A 21032-nucleotide genomic window follows, 5' to 3' on the forward strand; every position below is an offset into this window, starting at 1 on the left:
ATTTAGTGTTTCCAAATGCATCATTGAATGTGTTCAATGGAAGATTTCAAATGCATCATTGAATAGCAGGTTTCTCTAGTATTTCCTCCTACCATTTTTTTTTTTTTCTTTTTCTTTTTCTTGTCCATTTCTGTATAAGAGATGGATAAATTTACCATTAAATCTATGGAACCTACATGATGAATTTGTAAACAAGATGAACAAAAGATGAGCAATTGATAGATGTGTAACACCTCTCTCTCTTTTTTTTTTGGCCTAATGGTTCCAATTACAATTTTTTTTTTTTTTTTTTAAAAAAATAAAGATAGTTGATATATATATATAATTTTATTTTGAATTTGTATTTACCATATTTTGATTAATTATATGTAAAATTGTAATATATAAATAAATAATAATAATTATCTTATCATTATATTTGATTATTGAGAAATGCTAAACTTTAAGAGTTGGTGAAGTTTTTCAAAAATGAAAGAACGAAAAACAAAGTAGTACTCAAGAACCTGACCAGTCGTCCCGATGAGCAGTGCCTCAACCAATTAAGCTCATGCATTCACAGCCACCCCTCTATAAATACCCCTCCACTTTCCTCTTTCCATCATAGAGTTTGGAGAATTATCAATTCAAAACAAAGAAGAAAAAGAAGAAGAAGAAGAAAAGTATTACAGCACTAATGGCTGCCAACGGAATATTCCAAGACCAAGCCGGGGCTCACCAGGGGTTAGGTCACAAGAGCCTTCTGCAGAGCGATGATCTTTACCAGGTACGCAAGGAAAATTACCATTTTTTAATTAATCTTTCATTTTTTTATTTTTTTTTTGGGTGTAATTTGGGTTCTGTTTTTGCAGTATATATTGGAGACTAGTGTGTACCCAAGAGAGCCTAAACCCATGAAGGAGTTGAGAGAGATGACAGCCAAGCATCCATGGTGAGATAGCTAACTAGCTAGGTTCATGATAATTAAGATTGTTTAAAAATTCTTCATGGCTTAATTAGCAATATTATAATTAACAATGTTAATTTTCACGTGATTTTGGTTTGAATTATAAAACAGGAACACCATGACCACCTCTGCTGATGAAAACCAGTTCTTGAACATGCTCCTCAAGCTCATCAATGCCAAGAAGACAATGGAGATTGGTGTCTACACTGGCTACTCCCTCCTTGCCACCGCCCTTGCTCTTCCCCAAGATGGGAAAGTGAGTATTTACAATAAACCCAGAGTTACTTAACTCATCTTTCCTATTCACTTAGATGAAGAGGTTCTGAGTTCAAAGCCTGATTCTATAGTTTACTTTTTAACATATTTTACGTGTTAAATAAAAGTTTGAGTTTGAAATCGCACGTTGAGAGAGTGTTAAAATATTAATCGATTAAAAAGTTTTTGGAATAAATGATGATTAACGTTTTCAAAGCTTAAAAACTAAACAACCCAAAAAATGAAAGTATAAATAATATTGCATTTCTTTTTATCACAGATTTTGGCCATGGATGTCAATAGAGAAAACTACGAGCTTGGTCTACCTATCATTGAAAAAGCTGGTGTTGCACACAAGATCGACTTCAAAGAAGGCCCTGCTCTCCCAGTTCTTGACCAGTTGATTGAAGACGTAAAATTTTCACACCCATTACCTTGTTTTTCCTTTAAACTTTCATTGTTTGGAAAAAAAAAATAATAATTAAATTATTTAATTAGTATTCTAACAATTATTTTTATAAAATTTTATAAATCTAAAATATGTGTCTTGATGATGAATGGTTGAACCACAGGACAAGAACCACGGTACATTTGATTTTATATTCGTGGACGCCGACAAGAACAACTACCTTAACTACCATAAGAGGTTGATTGAGCTTGTGAAGGTCGGGGGTTTGATCGGCTACGACAACACCCTATGGAACGGCTCTGTGGCGGCACCTGCCGATGCGCCACTCCCCGAATACCTCATTTATTATAGGCAGTTCGTGTTGGAGGTCAACAAGGCCCTCGCTGTGGACCCCAGGATTGAGATCTGCATGCTTTCTGTTGGTGATGGGATCACTCTCTGCCGTCGGATCAAATGACCGCCCAGACCAACACACAGATTCGAAGCACTGGAGTTTCATCGTTTGTTATTTTCCTTTTTTTTTTAAAAAAAAAAAAAAAATCTTTTTACTAGTTTCCGTACTTGAGTATGAACGGTGAATGATTGACGAAGACCATATTTGGGTGGTGCAGATTTAATTTGCTGCCATAATATATATGAAGTATTTGTATTTCAATAACTCTGTATGGTCTACTTTTATGTACGAAATGCAAGTCTATGAAATAACACATATGTATGTGAAACTCTTGATTAATTAATAAATACAAATTAAAGATTTGAAACAAAATAAATATAAAACAACTCTTAGAGTATTTCTTATTGAAAATTGACGAAAATTACACAAAGGTGGTGGCCTAAGCCCCTATGTGTTTAGTTGTTTTGTTAATGAAAATTACTCATTCATAATAAATAAATAAATAAATAAGTCCAAACCCTACTAAAAAAAGTCAAATAAATTTGTTGTCTAGAGTCGTTTTAGACGAACTTTTTGGGTATTGTTTTTGTCTTTTCTTGACAACCTGATTTGACTCCATAAGCTTTGAAAATGGAAAATTTGTATAAAATATGACTTTGTAACCTTAATTAATCTTTACAAAAACCTACATCTTTACAAAACCACCATGTTTGTCTCCATTTAATATTGGAATTACAGTGTCTTCAAGAGGTAACTCTATCGGTTGGGACCATATACGCCTAATGAAGCGAAGGTCACTATTCAAATCTCCCTCCCCCCTCTTGTATATGACATTTTTATTAAAACTGATCGTAAAACAGTTTACATATATTATAACTTTTTGGCTTATAGAATAATGGTGGTATACAAAGAAAATCAAGATTATGATAGATTTTATGTCATTTTACTCTTGATAAGTCAATTGCACAGAACATTAAGATCGATTTATACGATATGGCTTAGCAAATTTACATCCATGCATAGAGATAATTAAAAGAAAATTTTACTATCAAAAGATGGAGTACAAATATATAATAGTAAAAATAAGAAATCATTTAAAGCTGAAGTTCTAATATATCCAAATACTACTCTCACGAAAAGTATGAGTTAGAGTATTCTATGGTTTTCTGAGATTATTTTCAAGTTGGTTAAATTACTCCGAATTTTGATTCCGTGCAATATAATTGCTCTATTATACTACAATAAGAAAGTCACAATTGAGAGTTTGTTCAAATCTCACCTACTCAGATAGATATTTCGACGGCCTAAATAAGTAGGACTCGAGTTGCTACCTCTAACAGCCATTCGAGTTAGAGAAGGGACAAGTCTAACATGGCAGCCCTATTGCACACATGATACCCCTGTCCAATCACTAGAACCGAAAAAACAACAAGAAATTATAACCAAAATTTTTAGTCCAAATTTCGATGTAGATTGTGAGGGAATTGACTGCCTTTCTATTTTCCATATATATGACAGACAAAATAATGTCCTTATGGTCTCCTATAAAAGAGGAATCGGTCTTCTCCCGTTCAAAATTTTAGTCGTAGAAAGAGGTTGCGATACCCATTTACAATGTATTGACCCAAGGAAATGAGAAATGTGAGGATAAACTATATAAACTATAATACACCGCTTTCGTAGGCAAAAATGCTGCCAACAAGTCAAGTCAATTCAACCTAATGAGTTTTTCCATTCAAGCTTTTATACTTCTTCTCCCCTTAGGTTTTTTTAGCCGCCCTAGCAAGGAAGGGAGGGGGATAAGCTACATCAAAGAGAAAAAGAAAAGGAAAAAGGGTGGGATAGCCCAACAAAGTCCTACCAACAACAATCAACATAGTGCACCAAAAGTCTATAGTCTAGTAAAAATGGTACGAAATAAGACCTACTACTTTTCTTTGTAGTAGGTAATCTGCATGAAATAAGACCTATTACGTTTCTTTGTATAGAGAATTTGCTATAGTTTCAGTCCACTTCCTTTTTCAAGTCCTTTGTTAAACACACAAAATTTTTTTTTTCTTAGATTTGAGGGCAAGTCTTGTCCAAACAACTAGTATTATTGTTAGACAAGATCATGAGAATATCAATTTATTTGACTTTTTTAGTACGGTTTGGACTTATTTTTCCTATTAGATAGGGGCTTAGGCTGCCACCTTTGTGTAATTTTCGTCAATTTTCAATAAGAAATGAAATACTCCAATAAGAGTTGTTTTATATTTATTTTGTTTCAAATCTTTAATTAATTTGTTTTTGGTTTTGAGAAAAATTAATTTATTAATCTAGAGTTTCACATACATATGTCATATGTGTTATTTCATAGACTTGCATTTCGTACATAAAATTGACCATACAAAGTTATTGAAATACAAATACTTCATATATATTGTGGCCGCAAATTAAATCTGCCCCACCCAAATATGGTCTTCCTCGATCGTTCACCATTCATTTTATAGTATGGAAACTAGTAAAAAGATCAAAGTAAACAAAAAAAAAAAAAAAAAAAAAAAAACGGAAAATAAATAAACGGTAAAACTCCAGTGCTGCTGTGTTTGGTTTGGGCAGTCATTTGATCCGACGGCAGAGAGTGATCCCATCACCAACAGAAAGCATGCAGATCTCAATCCTGGGGTCCACAGCGAGGGCCTTGTTGACCTCCAACACGAACTGTCTATAATATATGAGATACTCGGGGAGTGGCGCATCAGCAGGTGCCACCACAGAGCCGTTCCATAGGGTGTTGTCGTAGCCAATCAAACCCCCAACCTTCACAAGCTCAATCAACCTCTTGTGGTAGTTAAGGTAGTTGTTCTTGTCGGCGTCCACAAATATAAAATCAAATGTACCGTGGTTCTTGTCCTGTGTTTCAACCATTAAAGACACATATTTTAGATTTATAAAAATAATTCTTAGAATATTAATTAAATAATTAAATACGCTCCTTTCACACGGGTGCATGACCACAAGAAATTATTTGCACTTAAGAAAAGTTGAACATTAGACTTGATACTTCATTAGACACCACGACCAAATAACTTACCAGTCGAACCAACCAATTGGGGTTTAATGTGTGCATTTTTGTTTCCAAACAATGAAAGTTTAAAGGAAAAACAAGGTAATTAATGGGTGTGAAAATTTTACATTTTCAACCAACTGGTCAAGAACTGGGAGAGCAGGGCCTTCTCTGAAGTCGATCTTGTGAGCAACACCAGCTTTCTCAATGATAGGCAAGCCAAGCTCATAGTTTTCTCTGTTGACATCCATGGCCAAAATCTGTGACAAACAGAAATGCAATATTATTTTTACTTTCTAAGTTTTGAGAGTGTTAATCACCATTTATTTCAATAACTTTTTAATCAATCAATATTTTCACATTCTCCTAATGTGTGAATTCAAATTCAAACTCTTATTTAATAAGTGAGGCTCATTAACACGTAAAATATTTTAAAATTTAGGCTTTGAACTCAGAACCGTTCGATCTAATAAATTCTAAAAGCAAGGGCTTAGATGAGAAAGATGACTTAAGCAACTCTGGGTTTATTGTAAATACTCACTTTCCCATCTTGGGGAAGAGCAAGGGCGGTGGCAAGGAGGGAGTAGCCAGTGTAGACACCAATCTCCATTGTCTTCTTGGCATTGATGAGCTTGAGGAGCATGTTCAAGAACTGGTTTTCATCAGCAGAGGTGGTCATGGTGTTCCTGTTTTATAATTCAAACCAAAATCACGTGAAAATTAACATTGTTAATTAGAATATTGCTAATTAAGCCATGAAGAATTTTTAAACAATCTTAATTATCATGAACCTAGCTAGTTAGCTATCTCACAATGGATGCTTGGCTGTCATCTCTCTCAGCTCCTTCATGGGTTCAGGCTCTCTTGGGTACACACTAGTCTCCAATATATACTGCAAAAACAGAACCCAAATTACACCAAAAAAAAAAATGAAAGATTAATTATAAAATGGTAATTTTCCTTACGTACCTGGTAAAGATCATCGCTCTGCAGAAGGCTCTTGTGACCAAACCCCTGGTGAGCCCCGGCTTGGTCTTGGAATATTCCGTTGGCAGCCATTGGTGCTGTAATACTTTTCTTCTTCTTCTTCTTCTTTTTCTTCTTTGGTTTGAATTGATAATTCTCCAAACTCTGTGATGGAAAGAGGAAAGTGGAGGGGTATTTATAGAGGGGTGGCTGTGAATGCATGAGCTTAATTGGTTGAGGCACTGCTCATCGGGACGACTGGTCAGGTTTTGAGTACTACTTTGTTTTTCGTTCTTTCATTTTTGAAAAACTTCACCCACTCTTGAAGTTTAGCATTTCTCAATAATCAAATATAATGATAAGATAATTATTATTATTTATTTATATATTACAATTTTACATATAATTAATCAAAATATGGTAAATACAAATTCAAAATAAAATTATATATATATATATCAACTATCTTTTTTAAAACAAAAAATTGTAATTGGAACCATTAGGCCAAAAAAAAAAAAAAAAAAGAGAGAGAGGTGTTACACATCTATCAATTGCTCATCTTTTGTTTATCTTGTTTACAAATTCATCATGTAGGTTCCATAGATTTAATGGTATATTTATCCATCTCTTATACAGAAATGGACAAGAGATGGTTGAAAGATAATTTTGTTTTTTTGTTTTTTTTTTTAAAAAAAAACACAGTAGAAGCAAATACTAGAGAAACCTGCTATTCAATGATGCATTTGAAAAAAAAAGAAAAAGAAAAAAGAAGATATGAAATTTTGGGGTGGCAAAACGGGTAACCAAGTAGACACGATTAGAACCCGTTAAGACCCGCAACCTGATTACCCGAGACACGAACACGACCCGTTTAGCTAAACGGGTTAGCGGGTTTGACACGATTATAACACGAAAAATATCCGGGTAACCCGACATGACCCGCTTAACCCGTTTAGCATAACCGGGTCATATTGGGTAGATACGACCAAACACGACTCGTGCGCTAAATAGGTTACGCAACCCGACCCGTAAAAAAAAAAAAACCCTTAATCAAAATTGGAAAAAATAATTTAGTAAAGGGATCTCTTGGGCTAAAGGACTAGTCAAATTTATCCTAACTGTCCAAGTAGCTGCATTCTTCAACAAAAAGTTTTAAAAGATAATGTTTTAATATATAGACCCACATAGACATAGGTTTTTATTTTTTTTAATTTAAATGGGTCTGGCGGGTCACCCGAGACCCGTCTGACCCGCTAGACCCATTTATTAAACGTGTCTGGTGGGTCAACCTGTGGACCTGCCAGACACGAATTTAATCGTCTCTTAACCGGATAGATCCGATTAAGACCCAAACCTAGTAAGCCCAAACCCAATACCTGTTAACTTTATGTCGGGTTCGCGGGTCATATCAAAATTATCGGCCTTAATATGAATGGAAGACAGATAAATAATGAATGGAACACATTCAATGATGCATTTGTCGGAAATGATGCAAAAAGTTTTGAATATGTGGGTGGATATGCCAAGACAATAGTAATGGGGCCATTATAACTTAGAACACTTCAATTTATGGAAGATTATGAGTTTTTTTTTTTTTTTTTTTTTTTTTTTTTTTTTTTTCACATGTTCACATCAGGGGTGAGAAAAATTCAATTTAGTGATATTTGTTTTATAAGGCATGTCTCCAACTGATTGAACTAATTAATCAAACAATGCAAGCCAACACTATACAGTACACAAATATTAAGCATAGAAAACCAAATAACACTAGATGCAACCTCTATTTTCGCCACTGCGAACAAGCTTGAGCTCGGTTCGAGAGAAACAATTTTATGATATAATTTAAATTTTATAAATTTAATGTTACACATATGTTAATAAATTTACGTGAAAGTGTATATAAATAAATAGGTTAAATACTTTATTCCCCTATATGATTTAACTTCTTGACGTGCACTTTCATGCGCAAGTCCCCATCACTAGAGAAGCTTCAAAAAAATTCCATTCATATTTCTCTTATAGATTTTCTATGGTCAACTTTTCAAACTAGTAATTTTAATTCCAGTTTTTGCTGGAAACTTTACGACTCTGTCCCGGCTACCAGGTACACGCAAAGCAACTTCCCTTCAAAGAAAATTTTCAGCTTTCTTTCATGACCATAGAATATGATCATATATGATAGATTAAGGTCTATGAAATTCACATCTTGTCAATTTCGTTGTAGCCGGGACAGAGTGGTAAAGTTTCCAGCAAAAACTGGAATTAAAATTACTAGTTTGAAAAGTTGACCATAGAAAATCTATCAGAGAAATATGAATGGAATTTTTTTGAAGCTTCTCTAGTGATGGGGACTTGTGCATGAAAGTGCACGTCAAGAAGTTAAATCATATAGGGGAATAAAGTATTTAACCTATTTATCTTTGCGCTTGGGGCAATGACGCAGCTAGTGAGGTTCAATTTCGTTGTAGGGATTGTTAAGAATTCGGACAACAAATATAAAATTTGTCTCTACAAGTTTCCGATAACTCACTTGCCTGTTAAGATAATTAGTGAGTTTCATATAAGAACTGAAATTATATATATTCAACAATTTCAATATAAAATTTTAGATAAATTACCATATTTATTGTAAATTTAAAAGTAATATACTTTTCTTTGGAGCCACTAATTAATTCTAATTATTTCCTTATCTAATAGGAAAGAAAAAAACCCAATTTCTTTTTGAAGGAAATCAAATTCTGCTTGTTAATAAACCCCAAGTTCTTAAAACATGTAATTGTCACATTCATTTTTATACATGTTGGTTTAATAGACTGAATTAAAAGAATTCCTCCGACGCTGTTTAAAAAGGGAGTATTTCATAAGAGCTCTTTTCTTGTGACTTGGAATTCTTACAAAATGGCTTATCTTTTCAACTTTAAAGGTGACGGGTGTTGTGTTTTTCTATTTCTCTGATGACTTACAGCAAGAAAAATTGATGAAGGGTTGTTGCAGGATTTTCATAGTCTTAATTTCCAGATCACTCATTGCATTGTGAATCCATGCATTTTTCATAGTAGGAGGAATAACTTGTAATATGTAGGGAGGAAAATATGGTGGCCGTTGAAATAACTCGGTAGGTGACTTGATTTTCTCAGGTCAGAATGTGGGATCAACTTCTTTTTTTCTACAAGTCTTTCACGTGGTTGGTTTGTGTTTTAACTGACGCCGGCTTACAATTCTTCTCTTGTTAGTTGGACAATGGAAATCAACGTTTTTGTTTACACGCAGCCTATCCTTTCATTCTCCTGTCAAAATTTAATGATAATTTTAATAAATGAGAAGATAGGAGAAGGACCCAGAAAAAAAATAAAGCATTTTCCTTCTCGTAACGTCGATAACGACTTCATATGCTGTACAAAAGAGACTTATTCTTCTTCTTTTTAAGAGTATGCAGTTTTTGGTGTATTAAGAATTTGAATTTTTGAGTGGTTTTCTCCTTGCTAGTACTTCATTTTTTTATAGTAAATTTTCTTTTGGTCGTTTCCACTTGTGCATGTAGACTTGTTAAAGCGAACTATATTAAATCTTGGTATCATGTGTGATTCGGTTATTTTAATTATGTTATTTTCTGCTTTTTTTTGAAAATTGCCCCAACAATTGATATTAGAGACCATGTCTTTTTTGTTTTTGTTTTGTGTGATGATTACTGCAAAATTTAAAGTAGAAAGTTTAATTGTTAGAATAGTCTTTGCCTTTGGTGCATCAAGATGCATGGTTTGTTGCGGCAATAAGCTTAGCGAGGCGTCATCAGTTGTCACACAGTAACACCAACTTACTGCTTATTGAGTCATAAACTCATCGTTCCACCTGTAAATATTATATATGGAGAAAAAAAAGAAGAATGCCAAATATATAGCATGATAGAGACGACTAAAGGTCAAGAGTTCGAATTAAAAACAATTGTGTAAAGTATAACGATTTGTAATGCTTAATAGTCATGAAAATAATTGTTTAAGGATTATTGATTAGAGCTCCGATATACTTGTATGAATATAAGGGAAAGTTCTCTCCTGCTTCTTTCTCTAAAATGAGAAAGAGAAGCTCTCAACCAAAAGCCAAAAGGTTGCTGTTCCACCTCCTCAGTGAGGTCTTGCCACCGCCTTGTGCGGCCTTTCCAGGGGAGGAGGGAAGGCTTTTCCTCCTCCCTCTTTCCCTCTCGTTTTTTTCCCCTTTTTCTAGTCTTTTTGTGGCTTTTCTCCTTCTTTTTCGTTTTTCCCCACACACGGCAGCTCTAACTCCGTCCTTCCCGTGGTAAGCCACCTTCTCCACATCCCCATTCAATGCTTCCACCGTGTTGCTCGTCGGGATGGGCTGGGATCTCAGATATGGTTTTTTTAAAGCTAGATCTACTTTCCTTTGTCACTACCGGCCTCCTACGCGCCCGCTCATTGTCTTCTTCGGCACCCCAGCTTCCCGACACCACCAACCGCCCCCCGTGCCTCCGTCCACGCACCGGCGAGTGGTGTACACTCGCCGCACCGGCGAGTGGTGTACACTTGCCAATGCGTGGAACTCACGCTCCCACCGAACACCTCCAACTGCCTCTCCTCCGTTGGTGCCGCAATTTTGTGTTGTCGTTTTTTTGTTGAAGCTTCTCTGTATTTTTAATTTTTTTTAATTTGCTGTATTTGTTGTTTTATGTGGGTTATTATCTTCCTGCCATGAAGTTGTTTGATCTTGTGGATGAGATTTTTGTTGCTGGTGGTTGTCCTTCAACGGCTCTAACCTGGTTATCTGCAATACCTTCCCTACAACAATCACTTAACGGTGGTTGTTGCCTTTACCGCATGAAACTCTTTACCAAGTTCTTTTGCCATTTGTTACCGCTTTGTGCGGCCCGGCTTGTTTATGGTTCATTTGGGATGATGAACGAAACCATTGCCTATTGTCTGGTTTTGTATCTGTTTTTGTACTGCATGTTCCGCTTGGGCTTGGTTGTTGGGGTGCCCACCCCTATGTTGTTGTTTGAATTCTATGTAACCCCGCTTCCTTTATTTGAATTAAAAAAAAAAAAGAAAAAAAAAAAAGGAAAGTTCTAAATTTATTTGTATGAATATAAGTGAAAGGAAATCACTATTTTAATTTACTTTTTAGCACATCATGATTTCAATCCAAAGAAAAATTATAGTACTCCAATTTATTATTTAGTGGAATACATATTTTATTCTTACTTATTATTGATGACTCAAAACATTAATAGTAAACATTTATTTAACTCCAATATCTGTTCCTGTTTGGGTGCATTCGCATTCTTCATTTGTTTGGTTACCTAATGGAACTAATTTCTTATACGGGTATAAATTTGGTTTCACATTAGTGTTTTAGATCTAAATTTGGCACTAACATGAGAAACCAATTGTCATGAACATAACGAACAATGACAAATCAATGCTTCTTACAACTCTGACACAAAAACCTTGGAAGATCATTTCCGATTCTCATCCCTGAAATGACAAATCTAACTTGATAATTTAAAAGCTCTGGTTAATGGCTTTTCTCTTGCAGTTTATCTTCAATTCCTTAACCTGCTCAAAAAGGACCATTCAGATTCATTAAGACCCTATTGAGGGGATAAGTAATTTTTGTAAATGAAGTGACCAATTTGCTTGGTTAAAAACATCAATGACTTCATTCAATTCACAATTCACCTTGTAAAACGAAGGAAAAGAAAAGAAAAGAAAAGGAAAAAAAAAAAAAAAACTCTTAAAGAGAGCATATAGCAAGAGCCACCTAAAACTAATAAGCCTCTTCAAGTAAATAAGGCTAACAAGAACTAAACACGTTTATATACAAGAGTCTCAAACATTTGGCAGAAGAGGATTGTAAAGACAGCATATCAAGGAGATCATGCAATCAACAATAAAGATCCCAAACATCATGCAATCAGTTGATTGCATGATGATTCTCAATCCCAAGCATCATGGCCCAGTGATTGTGCAATTCATTGCACAATCACCAGCTCACCAAATCTCCTAGATATTGTACAGAGTTGCCTTGTACAGAGCAACGGTCATATGATTCTCCCTTATTATCATTTCCTTTGATACTTTCCTTTGCTGTATAGGGATACATTCATTGTAACTTACCTTACTAAGAACCATATTACAACTATATAAAGGAATATACATTCATGTTTGGATTATTCATTTCAAAGCAGTTTTTCATATCCTTTGTATTCTTTGCAAGGATAAGGTACTCTAAATTTCTAATCCTGCATTCCATGCCCTGCATCAATTTCCGCCAACCAATCCAGAACTCCAAAATGGAAGTTTCTATTAGATCAAGAACTCATGCTAAACTAAACATTCACGATGATAAATCTCATACTCTATTTGAGAGTGAAAATTCTCATATTCTGCCTGATCACATATTAAATTGACAGATGCTACGATACAGAGACAACCCTACAACTGTAAAGAACAATTATGCCTAATATCAGCAAAAGGAAAAACGAGAAAACAAAGAGGATGTTCCCAAGGGGCCAAGAGAACTTAACACATCACTCTATGATCTTTAATAGCAAGCAGTATATTTATCACCTTCAATGGTTACCACATACCCTTTCTGATATCACACTATCTACCAGAATACACAGAACTTATAATAACAATAACCATGCACTGGATGATACTTCCATTTCCTACTGATGTTCCAGGCGACAAATCTGGTCTTCAAACAACACATTTTATTCGAAAAGCATGGCTTTCAGAAAAGAGTAATTCTAAATGTCAACCCATGTCTCCTTTGTGTCCCCTAAAATTGATGTGGCTATTAAAATTTAAAATTATCATTGGATCAAAATCCAATAATAATCTATTATAAACTTAATGGTGATTTTAGAAGCAACATCAATTTTGAGAGGATACAAGGAAATAGGGGTGCCCCTGACTACTTGCATTGCATTACTCCTCAGACATTTCCTAGAGACCTACAATCTCTCAACCTAAGCCCAAACAAGCGAAGGCTGTTTATAACATTGCCAATAAAACAACATACCAGTAAAAAACATGGCCCTTGAAATCAGAGTGCCAAAATAATAGTTTTTACAAAATAATAAGTCAAAACTATAACATACCAATAGAACAATATATTATCCTTTAACTCAAAACTGAGGATCATGAGTTAAGTAAAAAACGCGGTAACCAGTCAAATCACATTCTATAACTCTTATTGCCAAAGAGAAACAGAGCAAACAAACCATAAATTCTCCTTGAAAATACCCAAACTACCTACGAGAAATAAAACCACAAACGTCCTTTCCATCATTGGCAACCAAAGGCACATACAGAACACAAAAACAATTGGAAAAACATCAAAATAGAAAACATATCAACATCATAGCCAACAGCAAATATGTACATCCTACAATAACTAAATTCAAGTATAAAAACTACGCTGAGACACTTAAACCCATAAAGCAAAAGCCGAATCCAAACATGTTTTATAACACAAAACTCAGGCAGCCTTTGTAACCTTAAACTTTAAACTTTACAGCCTTAAACTATAAAATATAACCTTAAACTTTACAACGCCACCACGTTTGTCTCCATTCGATATTGGAATCACAATATATGATATTTTTATTAAGACCGGTCTAATTGAAAACTGATCGTCAAACAGTTTACATAGTAACTTTTTGGCTAATAGAATAATGGTTGTATACAAAGAAAATCAAGATTATGATAGATTTTATGCCATTTTACTCTTGATAAGTCAATTGCACAGAACATTAAGATCGATTTATGCAATATTGGCTTAGAAAATTTACATCCATGCATAGTGACAATTAAAAGAATAAAGATTTACAATCAAAAGATGAAGTACAAATATATAATGGTAAAAATAAAAAATCATTTAAAGCTTAAGTTTTAATATACCCAAATATTACTCTCACGAAAAATATGAGTTAGAGTATGCTAGGGCGGCTTTCTGAGATTATTTTCAAGTTGGTTAAATTATTCTGAACTTTGATTCCGTGTAGTATGATTGCTCTATTACACTACAATAAGGATGTCACAATCAAGATTTTGTTCAAATCTCACCTACTCGGATAGATATTTGGACAGCCTAGCCATTCGAGTTAGCAGAGACAAGTCTAACGTGGCAGCCCTATTGCACACATGATACCCCTGTCCAATCACTAGAACCAAAAAAGCAACTTGAAATTATAACCAAAATTCATGTCTCTCTCTTCTATATATATATATATATATATATATATACATCAGTATATCAAACCTTAGACCTAGGCCTATTAAAAACACGTTTTTGGGCAAAATAGGTACGGAGTGTCCGGACAGGTTAATGGGTTGTCCGGACAGGGCCTTGCGAAGCTAAAACAGAGTTTCTGGAACTGCTGTCCAGATAGGGAAGGGCTTGTTCGGATAGGGATTGTAGATGGTGAAAATCAGCAATTATCAGCAATAAGGAAATTCCTTCGGTCCTTTATCAACAGCTTCGATCGATGGGTGTTTGTGGTCCGATTGAGCTGAAACTTTGCATGAACGTTCATGACACATAAATATACATTATGAACGGTGGAGATTTGATTTTGAGTATTGTATATCAGTGTTTGAGCCCGTAAACAGTAGCTTATGCATTTTGGAACCGAATTGATCCAACAAAAATACTAACAAACTCTCTTTGTCAATTCTGTGACAAAACCTAGTAGAATCCAAAGAGAACCAAAATGTAGGATATACATGATAAATGGTTGTTGTCAATCCAATTTTCTCCCCCCTTTTGTCACAAATTGACAAAAGGATTCCTGAAACACTTCACAAAACATATCAAACATATGGAGCACAAGAATAAGAGTGTCACCAACACAAAAATACTCATGATCAAAACTTAAAAAAAATACAAGAAGTATAAAATGCAAGATCATGAAACACATAAACAAAACTCCCCCTCAATGCATGACTTAATAACAACACGGAACTTGAAATGAACAAGACTTCTTCCCCTCAAAAGTCCAATGAACACACATGATACACACATCAACGACTCATGTATCGCACAATGAATATCCAAAACATGCTCCAAATATGCAAAATATATATGAGACTAGAAATGGCAAGAAACTCATATTGCTTAACTCAAGCAAAGAAAAATGTTTCATTCAACCCATGCTTGTGTGATGTGTGTGTAAGCCATTCAAAGAGAAAAATGGTCAACTTACAAAATGAGGAGAAATTTCACCACCATGAGGTTTTGACAAGTATATCAAATCAAAAGTCAAACCTTATCATACTAGGGCCTAGTCACTCTCATCCTATACATTTCTCTTTGTAAAACAATTTACACAAGTTTGACACAGTGAAATAAATTCATTTTGGAATAAGATCTTTTGATTTTATTTGTATCACTATTTTGTTTATTTTTCTCTTTGAGAAAGTGTCCTTAAACTTTTGGTGTTTATCACAAAAGAGAAAATAGGAATTTTTAAGCCCTAGGTTCAACTAGCATATGGTCAATTTGAAAAATATGACTAGTTAAAAACCTCATATGGTTACCCAACAGACCTTACAAATAAAGTGAAACAAAACGTCAATTTAAGCTTAAATGTGCATAAGGGATAAATCATAGGCAAAATGTATTACATAAGCTCATGCTTTAGGTAACTGCAAAAACAAGTCCATTGACACAAATTTTCATCTCATGCATATTAAGAACATTCCAAGATGCAAGGAATTAAATCCATAAAAGCAACATGAGAAATTAAAGGACTATCTAGGTACATAAAATAAAATAAAGAAAAGAACAACAACCAAAGTAAAATATTTTTGTCTTTTTGTTATTTTTTACAAAAGAAATACACACACACAAAAGACAATTTCAAAACAAATAAAACAAACATGCAATGCAAAATGAAAAACAACATGCTCTAGGATATGCAAAGATATGCAAGAAAATCAATCCTAAGCATGTGGGTGACTCACCTAACATAAAGTGAGATCATCACCACTCCCCCTCAAAGGATGAATGGTATCATCCTTCCCTACCCAAACTTGAGAAATCTTAGGTTTAGACTTATGACTTTGCTCAAACTTATCTAGCCTAGATAGCACTTCTCTCATCATTATGAGTAAACCCTCACTTTCTTTCTTAGAATAGGAATTTTCATTTATATGCACATGAGGTTTCAAATTAAAACAGTGAGGTCGAATGTGACCCACTTTTCCACAGTGATGACATGTAGGGACAAACCTTTGAGAAGGTAATTTCCTGGAAGAATGCACGACTCTAGGTGTAGGGTAAGATGCATGAGGCTCAATGTAGATTTTCTTACCTTTCTTACCTGGAGGAGTCGGAACAACTACTTGCTTTTCTTCACTTGAAGGTTCTTCTACTTTCACTGGTCTAACAAAAACAGTCTTTGAAGTAGACGCACAGTTAGAAGAGAAAGAAGCAGTTTTATCAAATCCTAAGCCAGATCTGTCACTAGAATGCTTTTGAATATGCAACATTTTATCAAGCTTTTCACTAGAGAATTTACTTAAGTGATTTCTAGATGCAATTAGATCATTTTGAAGGGATTTATTTTTAGCAATTAACACATGATTTTTAGATTTGAGAGTATTGCAAACAGCATATGAATCACTCAAAGATTTCAACAAATTATCTATTTCAAGCTCAAGATTCTTAACTAACAATTTTCAAGTTAGTATTTCTAAGCATAGAAAACTTTTTCATTTCATTAAATCGTTAAAGGAATTTTGAAGATCATTAACCCTATTTGATTTATTATCAAAGGCAAACTGAACATCTGATTGATTAGAATCATCAAAATCATAGGAAGCAAGAAAAGCCATATAATTAGGAGTTTCTTCCTCATCGGTGTCACTCAAGGTAATATTGAAGGTTTTTTGGTCTTTTAGCTTATTACTCTTGAGATTAGCACAATCATTGCGAACATGACCATAGCCAGAACACTCATAACATTTTGGATCACGTGGGTCTCATTCATTTCTTTCTTGAGTACTTTCTTTTTGTTTTCCAAATCTCTTGGAAATTCTATGTTCATTCTTATAAAACTTTCTAGCTATCAAGGCAAGTTCCTCATCATCTGGTGATTCCTCATTAGATAACTCATCAGAGTTCTTCCTAAGAGTTCTAAGGGCAAGATCCTTATTTTTCCTAGGTTGAGGCAAAGAAAACTCATAAGTCTGAAGGGCACCAACTAACTCTTCTATCCTCATGGTTTCCAGATCAGTGCATGACTCAATGGCTGTTACCTTCATTCTGAATCTTTCAGGGAGTGATCTCATGACCTTTCTAATAATTTTAGCGTCAGAAACTTTCTTTCCTAGATTTATCAAGGAATTTCTAATTTCATTAAGTTTACCAGAGAAATCATTAAATGTCCCATCCTTTAACATTTTAATTTCCTCAAACTGAGAAACTAACATTTGAAGTTTTGAAGCTTTAACAAGATTTGTTCCTTCATAAGTAGTTTCTAGGATCTCCCATGCATCTTTGGCACTATCACAATTTGAGATTCTAGAGAACTCAGTTTGTAAAATTGCCAAGCATAGGGCATTTATAGCTTTGTCATTCGCCATACGAGTTTGGTTTTCAACATTAGACCATTGGGCTGTCGGCTTATCTGGAACTTTAAATCTAGATTCAATGACAGACCAAACGTTTATAGATTTTAAGAAAAATCTCATATGGGACTTCCAATAGCCATAATTTGATCCATCAAAATTAGGCACAGTGTTAAGGGTTTGAGACATCTTAAACAAGAAACAAAGATCATACTCAGGAATTTAATCCTTCACGGAGTGAACCCGCTTTGATACCAATTGAAACACGCTTAACAGAGAAAATATTACAATTTTATGCGGAATTAATGGATATTTAAATCTAAGCAAACAATCACCAAAGACAAGTAAAATCAAACACAAAGATTTTGGTGACAAAGAGGAAACCTTTTAGAAAACGTTCTAAAAGTAAAACATCTCCGGGGTAGCCAAACTTAGGAAATTACTATCAAAAGATTATCTAGAGATTACAGACGCTAGGAACACTTACAACCCTTTGCAAGACCTTGGCTCTGTAAGATCGACAAGCCTCAAACTTGTCTTCTCGCTCACAATCTTCTTCAACGTGATTCTCCTTTATTGGACCATTCCGATAGACTTCAATTAAGCACACAATCAAAACTAACAAAAGTCCTCTAAGAGGAATCAATTTGGCTCACAACAAAATAATCACTCAGGCACAGCCTCACACGAATTCTAGGGTTCTAAAATTCGTGCCTCTCTCTTCTATAATGATGTATATATATTAGTACATCAAACCCTAGACCTGGGCCCACTAAAAACACGTTTTTGGGCATAATAGGTACAGGGTATCCGGACAGGTTAATGGGCTGACCGGACAGGGCCATGCGGAGCAGAAACAGATTTTCTGAAACTGCTGTCCGGATAAGGGGAGGGCCTGTCTAGACAGGGACTGCAGAGGGTGAAAATCAGCAATCATCAGCAATCTGGAAATTCCGTCGGTCCTTGATCAACAGCTTAGATCAGTGGGTGTTTGTGGTCCAATTGAGCTAAAACTTTGCAAGGATGTTCATGACACATGAATCTATATTATGAACGGTGAAGATTTGATTCTGAGCATTGTATATCAGTGTTTGAGCTCATGAACAGTAACCTCTGGATTTTTGAACCAAATTGAGCCAACAAAAATACTAACACATTCATTTTTACACGTCAGTTTAATAGACTAAATTAGAAGAATTCCTCCGACCCCGTTTAAAAAGGAGGCCATATATATTATGAGGGAGTATTTCCATGTCTTGGATAAGAGCTCTTTCTTGCCACTTGGAATTCTTACAAAATGGCTTATCTTTTCAACTTTAAAGTGATGGGTGTTGCGTTTTTCTAATTCTCTGATGATTGACAGCAAGAAAAATTGATGAAGGGTTGTTGCAAGATTTTCATAGCCTTACTTTCCAGATTACTCATTGCATTTTGAATGCATGCATTTTTCATAGTTGGAGGAATAACTTGGAATTCTTAAAAATGAAAAGTAAAATAATATTGCATTTCTGTTTGTCACAAATTTTGGCCATGGATGTCAACATAGAACACTACGAGCTTGTCCTGCCTATCATTGAGAAAGCTGGTGTTGCTCACAAGATTGACTTTAGAGAAGGCCCTGCTCTCCCAGTTCTTGACCAGTTGGTTGAAGATGTAAAATTTTCACACCCATTACCTTGTTTTTCCTATAAACTTTCATTTTTTGGAAACAAAAAGGCACACATTAAACCCCAATTGGTTGGTTTGACTGATAAGTCACTTGATTGTGGTGTTTAATGAAGTATCAAGTCTAAGGTTCAACTTATTAGAAAAAAAAAAAAAAAAAAAAAAAAAAAAAAGTCTAAGGTTCAACTTTTTTTAAGTGCAAACAATTTCTTGGAGCAGGCACCCGTATAGAGGGAGCGCTTTGCATAGTTTCCTGAAAATCTAGTTGAAACGAAGCCTCAAATTCCCTGTTTATTTAACATAAAAAAAAAAAAAAAAAGAGCACACCTGACAAACCTTTAGTAGCTCTACACAAATTCCATAAAGTAAGATAGAATAAAGGGTTGTCATGATTAGTTGTCTTTATGCAAGAGATGCGTATTTTTTGGTGGAAGAGAAAAAAAAAAAAAAAATTTGGAAAGAGCTTGAATAAGAAAATACTCGAAAAACCAATGCATAAATCCAAATTTGCTTGAATTGAATCTAATAAAACCATTAAATCAACTACTTGCTTCATTTTTTGTAAGCATGAAAATTTCATAAATTAACAAAATAGTGAATATAAAAAGTAAATTTAATTATTTAATTAATATTGTAAATATTTTTTTCTCCTGTTTTCATATATTGTTTCTTGATACTATATTAAATTATTAATTTTTCTAAAAGCTTATTATACTAACATTTTTTTATTTTTTTTTAAATTTCTAAAACTAAAATGTGTTGTGAATCTTGATTTTATGGGTGGACCATAACAAATCATAACAAAAAAAAATTAAATTTAATTATTTAATTAATATTCCAACAATTATTTTTATAAAATTTTATAAATCTAAAATATGTGTCTTGGATGGTTGAACCACATGACAAGAACCACGGTACATTTGATTTTATATCTATGGACGCTGACAAGAACAACTACCTTAACTACCATAAGAGGTTGATTGAGCTTGTGAAGGTCGAGGGTCTAATCGGCTATGACAACACCCTATGGAACAGCTGTATGGCTACATTTGCTGATGTGCCACTCCTGAGTACCTCAATATTATAGGCAGTTCGTGTTGGAGGTCAACAACGCCCACGTTGTGGGGTATTTTTGTTTTGTTTTTTTTTTTTTTTTTTACTTTTTGAGAAGATAAAAATACACCTTCATTATAACTAACCGGATATTTTTTAAGAATCCTAATTCCACCACAACACCATAGAATAATTATGAGTACGGAAGGAATCTTTGGGAAAGTAAGCGACAGCAAACCAGTTGACAAATATGGACAGTTAGGATGCATTAACATAAAATGGACAGTTACAATGCACTATGTGGAGGGCTGTTTCGTGCTTGAACGTGGCCTTTGTATTTGAAAGTCAACTCCTATTCCCTCTCATTTCAAAATTCTCTCCTTTTCATTTCGCGGAAAACCTAATCCAAGTCTCGGCCATAGCAGAAGTTAAGCTGGATTAGTTGAGCTAAATTAGGAGAATGTTTAACACGTGTATGAATGAGCTGGAAATGTTTAACACGTGTATGAATGAGCTGGAGCAAGTCTGTTAAGGTGGTTAGAAGTGTTTATTCAGTTGATTAGTTAGATAGTTTGTTGACTAAAGCTGTTAGTTGATTAGTCGATCTTCCTCCTTTGTAAATGAGTAGTGTAAATACTGAACTCTTGTATTATTATTCATTCAATGCAAATGATCTAAAGCTTCCATAGTTCTCTCTCTAGGCTGTC

At 34.4% G+C, this 21032-nt stretch overlaps 2 protein-coding genes across 2 annotated transcripts; one reads left to right on the plus strand and one right to left on the minus strand.

Annotated features, from left to right (window-relative positions):
* The first annotated feature begins 628 nt into the window (after positions 1–628).
* LOC132177206 (caffeoyl-CoA O-methyltransferase 5-like) lies at positions 629–2094 on the plus strand. The gene is made up of 5 exons (XM_088515100.1): positions 629–763; positions 849–928; positions 1055–1199; positions 1479–1610; positions 1771–2094. The coding sequence occupies exons 1-5, from the start codon at positions 674–676 to the stop codon at positions 2062–2064; spliced, it is 741 nt and encodes a 246-aa protein (XP_088371226.1). The 5' UTR covers positions 629–673; the 3' UTR covers positions 2065–2094.
* Positions 2095–4361: 2267 nt separating this feature from the next.
* Positions 4362–6158, minus strand: LOC132177469 (caffeoyl-CoA O-methyltransferase 5-like). Its single transcript, XM_059589805.2, has 5 exons — positions 6020–6158; positions 5863–5942; positions 5592–5736; positions 5179–5310; positions 4362–4896 (listed from the first exon to the last, which is right to left on the minus strand). Exons 1-5 carry the CDS (start codon positions 6107–6109, stop codon positions 4603–4605), a joined length of 741 nt encoding a protein of 246 aa, XP_059445788.2. The 5' UTR covers positions 6110–6158; the 3' UTR covers positions 4362–4602.
* Positions 6159–21032: the final 14874 nt, after the last annotated feature.

The sequence above is a fragment of the Corylus avellana genome, chromosome 4 (genome assembly GCF_965113065.1).
Source record: "Corylus avellana chromosome 4, dhCorAvel1.hap1.2, whole genome shotgun sequence".
NCBI classification, from domain to species: domain Eukaryota; kingdom Viridiplantae; phylum Streptophyta; class Magnoliopsida; order Fagales; family Betulaceae; genus Corylus; species Corylus avellana.